This window comes from Oncorhynchus nerka, linkage group LG8, assembly GCF_034236695.1.
Source record: "Oncorhynchus nerka isolate Pitt River linkage group LG8, Oner_Uvic_2.0, whole genome shotgun sequence".
Lineage (NCBI taxonomy): Eukaryota > Metazoa > Chordata > Actinopteri > Salmoniformes > Salmonidae > Oncorhynchus > Oncorhynchus nerka.
The window spans coordinates 54,583,177-54,595,271 of NC_088403.1; the positions used below are offsets into that span (position 1 = coordinate 54,583,177).

Here is a 12,095-nt window from a genome sequence, read left to right on the forward strand (position 1 = left end):
GGACATTAATACCTGTATGGTGTTACAATACACATTTTTTTATCTCTTCCTTCCTGGAGTTCAGAGATTCATTATAACAAATACTAGAAAGTACTCATTGTTACCAAGAATTGACCCATTTAAAAATCATTTCAACAAGAAGTTACCAGTTTTTTATGTCGAGTCATTTCAGTTTATATACCAGAGAGCTACCAATGGTAATGGGGATGTAAAATAAAGTGTTAACTGTTGTTTTCTCCCCAGCGGATGCGGCAGACCAGCTGGGGACCAATTCCAAGCTTGTGGAGCGTCTGGTAGAGTGGTGTGAGGCCAAGGACCATGCAGGAGTCATGGGAGAGTCCAACAGACTGCTCTCAGCTCTCATCCGCCACAGCAAATCAAAGGTTAGGGCCAGCTGCCATGGAAACACACACCATCTGTGACTGACTAGCTGGCTGGCTGTGACCACAGAATGCATTCTGACCCATAATGGAACTGTTGATCATAAAGGGGAACAATGGACTGTGATTCATTGTCTAACTCTTCCTGAAATAGGATCTTTCTTGTGGGATAATGCCTAGACCTAGCGTTGGCAGCTCTGCTACACTTCCCATCCAGTCTCATCTCAGGGAGAATGACTCCGGTGTTACTCGGACTGGTTTTCCCCTTCTAATCTGTAGATTTGTGACCTCTGTCCTATTTGCAGGTCTTTAGACAGAATAGCACCCCTGTGGTAGTGATTTCACAGCTAGAGATGTCATACTTACGCATGGGTATCCTAGTGGTTAGAGCGTTGGACTAGTAACCGAAAGGTTGCAAGTTCGAATCTCCGAGCTGACAAGGTACAAATCTGTCGTTCTGCCCCTGAACAGGCAGTTAACCCACTGTTCCTAGGTCGTCATTGAAAATAAGAATTTGTTCTTAACTGACTTGCCTAGTAAAATAAAAAAAATCGTACACAAGTCATGTATCATTTAGAGCAGGGGTGGACTGGCCTAGTGGTCTCTCCTCCTGGAAAGTCACTGGGTGTGCAGGTTTGTGCTCCCACCCTGCTCTAACTTACACACCTCATTTCAGCTAATCAGAGTCCTGATGAGCAGCGGGTTAGTAGAGGGTATGTGGGTTAGGGCAGGGCTGGAGCAAAACCCTGCACACCCAGTAGCTCCCCCACAAGGTGGAGAAAATATCCCCGTTTTAGAATTGTGCCTCATTTGAAATGTTTGTTTTTGTGATTTTAGGACGTCGTAAAAACAGTCATCCAGGGGGCAGGTGTGAAGCACTTAGTAGTCATGGCGATGAGCGAACACATGATTATGCAGAACGAGGCGCTGGTGGCTCTGGGCCTCATCGCCGGGTTGGACCTGGGTAAGAGTCAGGGGTCAGGTTCATGTCACAGTGCAGCCTAATTCTGACTACTGTGTTAGCCACATGGTTTTGTAAAGTCCAGATTGGTAGCACTTCCTTTGACTGTGCCTGGGTTGTGTTCAGTAGGGCATACTGTAGTAAAATGTTTAGAAATGGAGGAGGGGGGAGGGGGAGTTCCTGTTTTACTCGGTTTTAAAATAATTTCAATTTTCCATGCTTACTGAACATGACCTGATATTGCATGGCTTGAATCAACTGCAAGTAGTTTGATGATGCACAGGGTGAGTTAGAACCATACAATGGAAAGCAATTTTGACCTAGTGTGACGCACTGTATAAATTAAATTCACTGTTGAAGCATTTGTAACGGGGTGCTCAGTACACCCTTTTCTCAGAAGCAAAGCATTGACTCTGGTGGGGCATTGAAATGCATTAAAACAATTGGACAAATGAGTCTGTGACTTGTGTTTTTCATGGTTTCAGTGGGGGCTGAAAAGGACTTTGTCGGGGCTGGCCTGGTGCAGGTGCTCCACAAGCTGCTCTCAGACGAGAGGACCGCCCCGGAGATCAAATACAACTCCATGATCCTCATCTGTGCGGTCATGGGCTCAGGTAAAAGGGGCGGCCATTTTGAATCAGCCACTTAGCTTGGATATTGGAGCAGAAGTTGTGTCTAAGGCATAGCAGAGTGGTGTACTAGTATGGACATTGGAATGTAGCTGAATGTTCTGCTTTAGGTTTGTGCTCTTCCTTTAAAGACTTCTGAATGAGACCTGTTATCTTTCCCTCCTCCAGAGCCTCTCCATAAAGAAGTGCAGGGCCTGGCCTTCATCGACGTGGTCTCCAAGCTGCGGTCGCACGAGAACAAAACGGTGTCCCACCAGGCGTCGCTCACAGAGCAGAGGCTAACGGCACAGAGCTAAAGGACTCTTAATGCCCGCACTCCCCCCAATCCCTGCCCCCCTTCCCTCTCTCTCTCCAGAACTTCCCTCTGTGTGTTCTATCATCACGTGCCAAGGTATCCTGTCCCTTTGCCCCTGTCAACAGCCAGTTGGTCCAGCTAAAACGTACCCCCCCACCCCCCCTCTGCCTTACAGCCTGCCTTTAGCCTGCCTTCCCACACTACCGCCGCTCACGCATGCGTACTCCTCCATAATAAAAACAAGACAGCCTTTTCTTTCTGCAATAGACATACAAAGAGAACACTTTTTATGACCATAGCTGTGAAACCCGTTGAAAAACAATACAAAAAGAACAAAAAAACTGAGTAGGTTGGTCTGAAAACAAACTAAGCTGCCATGCATCCATCCTATGTCCCATCTTAAGCTTGAGTTGAAGACGAACTGCATGTTTTAGTCCAGTTGATGGTGTATCCATGCTCATTTTGACCCTCGCATACCCAAAACCACAGCCCTGGGCAGATCTTCCAGAGCTGAGTAGAGTTCAGTCATGTTGTACTTAAACTGGCGTTTCAAAGGAGTTTTCTTGAAAATCCCAACCGATCCCTCTCTCTTCCCTTAACTTTCATACAAACCCGATTTAAACTTAACTTGCTGTCTCAAACAACCTTACTGTTATATCAAGGGTATGTTTAGAATGGGGAAATGTTACAGAATGTTCAGATGTAAATATATTATGTAGAACAGATATGACCGTCTGTCAAGTAGAATAGGGAATTGTGTTAACTAAATGTGTTAGATTTCTATCTGCAATGTTGTAAATGTTTAACCCCAACTGAACATACCCTAGGCTGACTCCACTAGCATGTAATAATTCTCACCTAACATTGAGGAATCCTGTGTAAGTTACAAGTTAGATCCCCCAGATGAACAGTCACTCTCTCCCTGGTCACTGAGTGTACAGTGAAGCAGTCAGCCCTACCAGGTGCGTAGTATATGTCTGAATGGATTATGAGCCAGGTGCGCCAGGAAAGACCGATTTTGGGGGGGAGTGTTATGTTCCAGGGTGTCTTTGTTGCCGTAGCGCTGCACATTTCAGAAGATTTCTATATCATATTAATGTGGTTCCTAAGTTATTTAACACTTCTCCAGGTGTTGTGAGATCTGATCATCTATATAACGCGACTGCAAAAGAGATGAACGTCACCGTCGATTGGAATCTGGCTGCATCGTTTCACATAGTCACTGTGGTCTCCCTGACAGCTACGAGAACCTCCCCATAACCCTGTCAGAATGGGCCAGTCCAGACAGCCAGAGAAGATCCCCCCCCCGTCTACGTGTGGTACCTCTCTATGGTTTATCCCAGCCAGCGCTTTGTTTGCATGTGTGATGGTTTCTCTCCCACTCCAAGTATCGAGAACATGCCCATTCCAGCATGATGGATACTGCGTTAGGCAACGTCTGGTGACATAGGTGTTTTTTTTTAAATATAAATTATTTGTTTACTAATCGGTCTTGTTAAATTTGTTTTTTTTTTGTCAGGTATGAATGGTAATTTCAGATTTGTAACTTTACAAAGACACAATCCAATCAAGACGTAACTACAAACTAACTGCGTTACGGTATAAATGTTTGTTGTAAATGTCATTGAGTTGTACATTTGGAAGATCGTAACTCAAACAGATAATTAAAGATGATTGCTGGCGATAATGTATCTGTTTCTAGAGTTTGTACTGCCTGTTAGAGTAAGAGGGTGACGTCTGTTTCATAATATTGTCACTCTAATCATGTTTCATTCATGGTCACACAGGGTTTCCTGAGTGCCTTGGCCAAGGCTATGGTGTCACCTAGGCTGCATTCCATTTCATATGGTTGTCCCCTCACATCTATCCCTGTTCACTTCTCTTCATGGATCTGAGACAATTAGGCTAGGGGTAAGCAGAAGCTCCATCTCGAATAGAATGCAGCTTCACATGCCTGGCTTTGAGGTGCTCTGATAGGCCTGGCAAACACTACGTAGTTTTGACAGTGATGTAATGTCCATTGATCACACCTTTGTCACTGTTTCTGATTGGACTTAGTTCCATCTGATTGAGGGACTAGCCAAAGCACCATTGACCAATACATTAATGTGTAATGGAGTCCGAGAGCAAGAGGATGCCAATTCACTTTGTCTTGTCCTTTTAATAATAATTAGTACTATTAAGAATGTCAGCAGGTCAACAAAAATGATTTATTTCATGGGAATGAAAGAAAAACAAAGGGCTCGATTCAATCCCTATCATGGAAGTTCAGTGCGATTTGAAATTTAAAGGTAGTTTGCGATTGAGCCGATATATCAAATCAAACAAGTGTAGACTTTACCTTGAAATGCTTACTTACAAGCCCTTAACCTCCAATGCCGTTCAAGAACAAAATATAAGTAGGCAAAAATAAAAAGTAACTAAGAATAACCAGGCTATATAGATGGGGCACCGGTACAGAGTCAGTGTGCAGAGGTACAGGCTAGTTGAGGTAATCTGTACATGTAGGTGGGGGCGAAGTGACTATGTATAGGTAACAAACAAACGGCAAGTAGCAGCAGTGTACAAGAGGGGAGGGGGTATCAGTGTAAATGTTCATGAATTGTTCAGCAGTCTAATGGCTTGGGGGGTAGAAGCTGTTGAGCCTATATGCAAGGTTTACCATGAGCGCAATCTCCGTGAACGTGGGACATTAAGTGTCAATTGCGCTATAGCACTGAACTTCCACGATACAGATTGAATCAAACCTTTATTTTCTTGTTCTGAGGGCAGAAAGGAGTGTAATTGGTTAAGTTATTTTAAAAGCCACACGAGGAATCGAACCGAGGACCTAATGCATGGACACTCGTGTTACGACCTCTGCCACCCAGGACCCCATCCACCCGCCTTAGGTTTTGGTCCTTTAACCAGTCACAAGAAATGGTTAGACAAATGTGAAAAGTGATTGGTTACCTTTAGAAAGTAAGTTCAAGGTTGGAAAACCAGACATGGGGATCCTCAACAGGGACCTTGTCTCAACCTGTATCTAACGCGCCTGCCACCTCCCTACAAGTATTTATTTAATTTGACTCACTGATCATTGAGCTAGAAAACTGAAAGCACACAGGGATTTGAGCCAGGAACCCTCAGCACAGCAACCCATGTGTTACGCCCTCCACCACCAACAAATGTCAGGAAGTGAGTTTTATTCACTCACTGGTCATTGTAAGCTCCCCCCGCTGAGCAATCGAACAAATCACATTCAGCCCTCAGAACAAGATTGAATATGAAGTGACAGGGATTCCTAAAGATTGACACTTCACTTAGCGGTATTGAAAACAGAAGACTACCATAGCAAGAAATGGACATGAAGTTTTTCAGTTCATTGAATGTATTGACAATTCATTTTAATGTAGAGTGTGCAGAGATCAGACCTGGGTCAAATACATTGATACTTGGAAGTGTGCTTGATTTAGCTTGTCTGTTACAATAGAACCAATTGACTAGTCCCCCCCAAAAGTGCAAACTCTTGCTAAATCAGGCCCACCTCAAGTATTTGAAAGTATGTAACGTACCTGTATGTATTTCACCCAGGTAGAGATGCCATGAAATATAACGAATGCCCATCTGTGCCACAGAAACTCTTGAGCCTACAAGGCTACTGCAGTTCAAAGCGAACGACTTGAGGGCTGCGACTACTACTGTACATTTGTATTCTAGCACCATTACCCTCTTCCCTAATGCTCAGTGTCGCCACATACAGCTACCATTTTACTGTTAAAAATACCTGTGTCAATAAGAGCTTCTGTACATCATGAATTTAAACGAGTCCATGCCATTGTGATAGGCATGCAGTGCATTTACAAACACCCCCCCCTCAAGTACATTTTTTTGTCTTCATTATTTTCTGTACATTTCTACACAGTGTTTACCACATGGATGAAACCACATGGAACAAATGGGATGCAAAGCGTGGGTAACTTCCCAGGTTTTCCAGAAATCCTGATAGGAGGAATCTTCCAACTGGGATTTCTGAAAAGTTACTGGAATTTTGCAACCCCAAATCTCTTTTAAAAAGGATCAGAATGTGCCAGTCATCATGACGGAATATGGTGCAGGTGGTATCATTCCTAGTTCTAGCAGCTTTTGATGCTCTGAGACTGGCGTCGCCATGCTGAAGAGACCTTGGGACAAATGGAAATCAAGGTCAGACACAGCTCTTAAAACAAACTCATCATAGTTTCAGTATTACTAGGGCCAACATTGAGAAAAGTCAACGACACGGTTGTATTTGAGACAAAAGTCAATTATGATGTATTGTACCATTAGCTAGGTGACTTGGTAGTGATCCTTACCTGTGCGTTCCTGGGTCAAGCCGGGCAGCGACATCAGGTAAATAAACTACACAGCAAGAGAAAGCAAAAGGAAGGTTTAAAACATGTTCCTTTCATTACATAAGAGCAAAGCCAGGGAGGGGGAGCATTCAGAATGACTAAAGTTGTCAAATATTATCAGGTGTTTTTCAGTCCCACTCTGCTGCATATTCATATAGTGTTCACAATACTCTGGAACCACATGTTAAATTCTATTTACATTCCTGAGTTTTCGGTGAACATGTAATGCATCCTCAATACACCCCTGGTGGAGAAGATGGGTGGGAATAGGGCAGGGAGGCACAGGGGTGGCAGAGTTTGGGACAGTGACAAGTGGGAGAGTGGCCAAAGGATGGTGGAGGGATCTGAGGGAAGTTGGTTATTATTCTGAAACTTTCTATTCTTCATGACCACAGGATCTGGGTTGAACTGATGGCTGAAGGAAATGGGTCATGTCCTTAAATCTATTAGCAGACTGTTGCCAACAAACAGTGAGCTAGTTAAGCCTCCATCTTAGCCTGACATTTTGATTTACATACAAATGTTATACGTCAGGGATCATCAATTAAATTCAGCCGCAGGACAATTATTTTCTTGAGCGGATGGTCGTGGGGCCAGAGCACAAGAAAATATATATTTTTAGACTGCCAATTGACAGCAAGAAGCCAAAATGGATAAAATATTTAACTAAAACCATTTCAAACCTTGATTACATTTGGGAACATTGTCCTGCGTAGGGTGCTGTCTTTCGGATGGGACGTTAAAACGGTGTCCTGACTCTCTGTGGTCATTCAAAATGCCATGACGGTTATTGTAAAGTAGGGGTGTTGACCCCGGTGTCCTGGCTACATTTCCAACATGGTCACCTAATCATCCCTGATTGGCATATCACTCCTCACCCTGCTACCTGAGGTGGGTGCCGCTCATTGCTGGTGAATGAGGTGAGTTTCCCCCTACTATGTAAAGCGCTTTGAGTACCTCAGTTGGAAGAAAAGTGTTATATAAATCCCATTTATTATTATTATTATTATTATTATTTGGATAATATAACATATGTCCCTCTCTGCTTTGGGAACAAATTTCCTAAATTAAAATCCTTTGCAGCCGATTTTCTGTTTTTACATTTGTTTATGATCAACAGTGAAAATATTTTTTTGCTCAAAACTTTGGGGGCCAAATAAAACACATTCGATCTATGATCTTAATATCCCTGCCAGAGGTGTATTCCCTGATACTGATCTGTACTTTATTAATGTTAACATACTGTTATGAATGAAACATGGGTCTTGCAGGGTCTGGGTTGTGGTAAATCATTCACTACAGTGACTACTACTGATTCACGAAGGACAACCCGCACCGGCTACAGGTCATACAGAGGACAACAACACCCCCCGGCTACAGGTCATACGGAGGACAACAACACCCACCGGCTACAGGTCATACAGAGGACAACAACACCCACCGGCTACAGTTCATACAGAGGACAACAACACCCACCGGCTACAGGTCATACAGAGGACAACAACACCCACCGGCTACAGTTCATACGGAGGACAACAACACCCACCGGCTACAGGTCATACAGAGGACAACAACACCCACCGGCTACAGTTCATACAGAGGACAACAACACCCACCGGCTACAGTTCATACAGAGGACAACAACACCCACCGGCTACAGGTCATACAGAGGACAACAACACCCACCGGCTACAGTTCATACAGAGGACAACAACAACACCCCACCGGCTACAGTTCATACAGAGGACAACAACAACAACACCCACCGGCTACAGGTCATACAGAGGACAACAACACCCCCACCGGTCATACAGGTCAACAACCTCTACAGAGGACAACAACACCCCACCGGCTACAGGTCATACAGAGGACAACAACACCCACCGGCTACAGGTCATACAGAGGACAACAACAACAACACCCACCGGCTACAGGTCATACAGAGGACAACAACCTCTACCGGCTACAGGTCATACAGAGGACAACAACACCCACCGGCTACAGGTCATACAGAGGACAACAACACCCACCGGCTACAGGTCATACAGAGGACAACAACAACAACACCCACCGGCTACAGGTCATACAGAGGACAACAACCAACACCCACCGGCTACAGGTCATACAGAGGACAACAACACCCACCGGCTACAGATCATACAGAGGACAACAACACCCACCGGCTACAGTTCATACAGAGGACAACAACACCCACCGGCTACAGGTCATACAGAGGACAACAACAACAACACCCACCGGCTACAGGTCATACAGAGGACAACAACACCCACCGGCTACAGGTCATACAGAGGACAACAACACCCACCGGCTACAGGTCATACAGAGGACAACAACACCCACCGGCTACAGGTCATACAGAGGACAACAACAACACCCACCGGCTACAGGTCATACAGAGGACAACAACACCCACCGGCTACAGGTCATACAGAGGACAACAACAACAACACCCACCGGCTACAGGTCATACGGAGGACAACAACCTCTACCGGCTACAGGTCATACGGAGGACAACAACAACACCCACCGGCTACAGGTTATACGGAGGAAAACAACAACACCCACCGGCTACAGTTCATACGCACGCTCGCGAGTACGTTCCTCATGCGTAGTATGCAGACCCTTTTTTTCCAGAGTGAGGCAGGGGTCGGTGCATGGAGAGAGAGGGCGGGGGCATCCTGACAAAGTATGGGGGATGAAAAATGAAGTGTGAGGTGAGTTGGCATGACAATGGTGTGGCAGAGGGGATGGGATAGTAATGTGGACAGGGGGTGCTGTGCTCCTGTCTCCTAGCTGAGCGGCCAGCTGGAAGGAGCAGGGCGTAGAACCTTCGCCAAATGACTGTCAAACTAATAGGTTAAGTTAGGAAGCAGAGCAAAGTCAAAGTACAAATAAAAGTTTTTATAAAAGTTTTACTCAGCATATTCTGGATCTATCTAGGTTGATATGTAGCCAAAAACTATTAAGAACCTTGTAAAATGCAGATTTAGTGGTTACAAACATCAATACTGTTGAACTTTTCATTTTGAGGAGTTCAATTCCACCATTGTTTCTTTTACAGCAGCTTGATACATACGGCGCAATATCTTCTTACTTTATTCTATGCCAAATATAATGAAGAACCTTTTCTAAAATACTGTCTGGTTTTGAAAATGTGATTTCAAATTCCCTTTTGGTCCACATGATGACACACTATCAAACAAAACACCATTTAGAACCTTTGATTCAGTGATTGATTTTCCATGCTGTTAAAGCCTATCCTACGAAGTGTCAATCAATAATGAACCTAGTTAATAAAAAGTGGTAGGGAATGAGGAAACACATCAGATGTGATAGAATTAACTTGAGACGTTAATTTGAAGTATTTTATATTTCCTCACCAGCTTGCTCTCACAGCTTCGATGTCACTAACTAAGTTTTGTGCCAAGCATATTCCAAATATCTGTAAAAGAAAGAAAGAGAATTATGAATGTGATGTCTTTTGTAATTAAATCATGTTTTCATTAACATAAAAAAAATATATATATATATATATATATATATATATATATACACACACACTGAACATAAACACAACATGCAACAATTTATTTCAAAGATTTGACTGTTACAGTTCATATAAGGAAATCAGTCAATTTAAATAAATGTATTAGGCACTAATCTATGGATTTTACGACTGGGAATACAGATATGCATCTGTTGGTCACAGATTCCTTAAAAAGGTAGGGGCGTGGATCAGAAAACCAGTCAGTATCTGGTGTGACCAACATTTGCCTTATGCAGCGCGACATATCTCCTTCCCATAGAGTTGATCGTGGCTGGTGGAATGTCGTCCCATTTCTTATCAATGGCTCTGCGAAGTTGCTGGATATTGGCAGGAACTGGAAGATGCTGTCGTACCTGTTGATCCAGAGCATCCCAAACATGCTCAATGGGTGACATGTCTGGTGAGTAGGGAGGCCATGGAAGAACTCGGACATTTTCAGCTTCCAAGAGTTGTGTACAGATCCTTGCAACATTATCATACTGAAACCTGAGGTGATGGCGACGGATGAATGGCACAACAATGGGCTTTAGGATCTTGTCACGGTATGTCTGTGCATTCAAATTGCCATTGATAAAATGCAATTGTATTTGTTGGCAGCGTATGCCTGCCCATACCATAACCCCACCATGGGTCACTCTGTTCACAATGTTGACATCAGCAAACCGCTCACCCACACAACACCATACACGTGGTCTGAGGTTGTGAGGCTGGTTGGACTTATTGCCAAATTCTCAAAAACGACATTGGTAGAGAAATTAACATTAAATTCTCAGATCAAGACCCTGGTGAGGACAAACAAGCACGCAGATGAGCTTCCCTGAGACAGTTTCTGACAGTTGTTCAGACCCACATTTTCATCAGCTGTCCGGGTGGCTGGTCTCAGATGATCCCGCAGGTGAAGAAGCCGGATGTGGAGGTCCTGGGCTGGCGTGGTTACACGAGGTCTGTGGTTGTGAGGCCGGTTAGTACTACCAAATTCTCTAAAATGTACGTTTGGGTCGGCTTATGGTAGAGAAATGAACATTACATTATCTGGCAACAGCTCTGGTGGACATTCAGCAGTCAGCATGCCAATTGCACGCTCCCTCAAAACATCTGTGGCATTGTGTTGCGTAACAAAACTGCAAGTTTTAAAGCAGCCTTTTATTGTCCCCAGGACAAGGTGCAGCTGTGTAATGATCGTGCTGTTTAATCAGCTTCCTCATATGCCACATCTGTGAGGTGGATGGATCATCTTGGCTAAGAATAAATGCTCACTAACAGGGATGTAAACAAATTTGGGCACAAAATTTGAGAGAAATATGCTTTTTGTGTGTATGGAAAATGTCTGGGAGCTTTTATTTCAGCTCATGAAACAATTTACCATCACTACATGTTGCGTTTATATTTTTTATTCAGTGTATACGTGTTTATATTGTCACATATGCCAGATAGGTGCAGTGAAATGTGTTGTTTTACATGGTCAGCCATAGTAACCAGTGACTGAGTCACATGCAAGCTTCTCTGCTCTGAATTTCTGCTCGTTTAATCCACTTCAATCAGTGTAGATAAAGAGGAAGAGACTGGTTAAAGAAGGATTTTTAAACCTTGAGACAATTGAGACATGGATTGTGTATGTGTGCCATTCAGAGGGTGAATGAACAAGACAAAAGATTTCAGTGCCTTTGAACAGGTTATGGTAGTAGGTGCCAGGCGCACCGGTTTATGCCAAGAACTGCAACGCTACTGGGTTTTTCACGCTCAACAGTTTCCCGTGCGTATCAAGAATGGTCCACCACACAAAGGACATCCAGCCAACTTGACACAACTGTGAGAAGCATTGGAGTCAACACTGGAAAGCATCCCTGTGGAACGCCTTCAACACCTTGTCACCCTGATGAGACAAGTTA

At 43.9% G+C, this 12,095-nt stretch overlaps 2 protein-coding genes across 6 annotated transcripts in view; one reads left to right on the plus strand and one right to left on the minus strand.

Annotated features, from left to right (window-relative positions):
* Positions 1 to 3,954, plus strand: part of LOC115133573 (rap1 GTPase-GDP dissociation stimulator 1-like) — a 54,431-nt gene extending 50,477 nt beyond the window's left edge. For all 4 annotated transcript variants that reach the window (XM_029666973.2, XM_029666970.2, XM_029666969.2 and 1 more), the window contains 4 exons: positions 244 to 383; positions 1,218 to 1,344; positions 1,827 to 1,955; positions 2,139 to 3,954. In XM_029666973.2, the coding sequence (XP_029522833.1) occupies positions 244 to 383; positions 1,218 to 1,344; positions 1,827 to 1,955; positions 2,139 to 2,266 (524 nt within the window). In that variant the 3' untranslated portion in view covers positions 2,267 to 3,954. The remainder of the gene's footprint in view (positions 1 to 243; positions 384 to 1,217; positions 1,345 to 1,826; positions 1,956 to 2,138) is intronic.
* Positions 3,955 to 4,406: 452 nt separating this feature from the next.
* Positions 4,407 to 12,095, minus strand: part of LOC115133581 (tetraspanin-5-like) — a 30,053-nt gene continuing 22,364 nt past the window's right edge. Inside the window, exons 8-11 of one of the 2 annotated variants that reach the window (XM_029666984.2) lie at positions 10,040 to 10,101; positions 9,225 to 9,337; positions 6,600 to 6,645; positions 4,407 to 6,428 (exon numbers count right to left, since the gene is read on the minus strand). In XM_029666984.2, coding sequence (XP_029522844.1) covers positions 9,262 to 9,337; positions 10,040 to 10,101 — 138 coding nt within the window. In that variant the 3' untranslated portion in view covers positions 4,407 to 6,428; positions 6,600 to 6,645; positions 9,225 to 9,261. The remainder of the gene's footprint in view (positions 6,429 to 6,599; positions 6,646 to 9,224; positions 9,338 to 10,039; positions 10,102 to 12,095) is intronic. The other variant, XM_029666985.2, reaches the window with a different exon arrangement.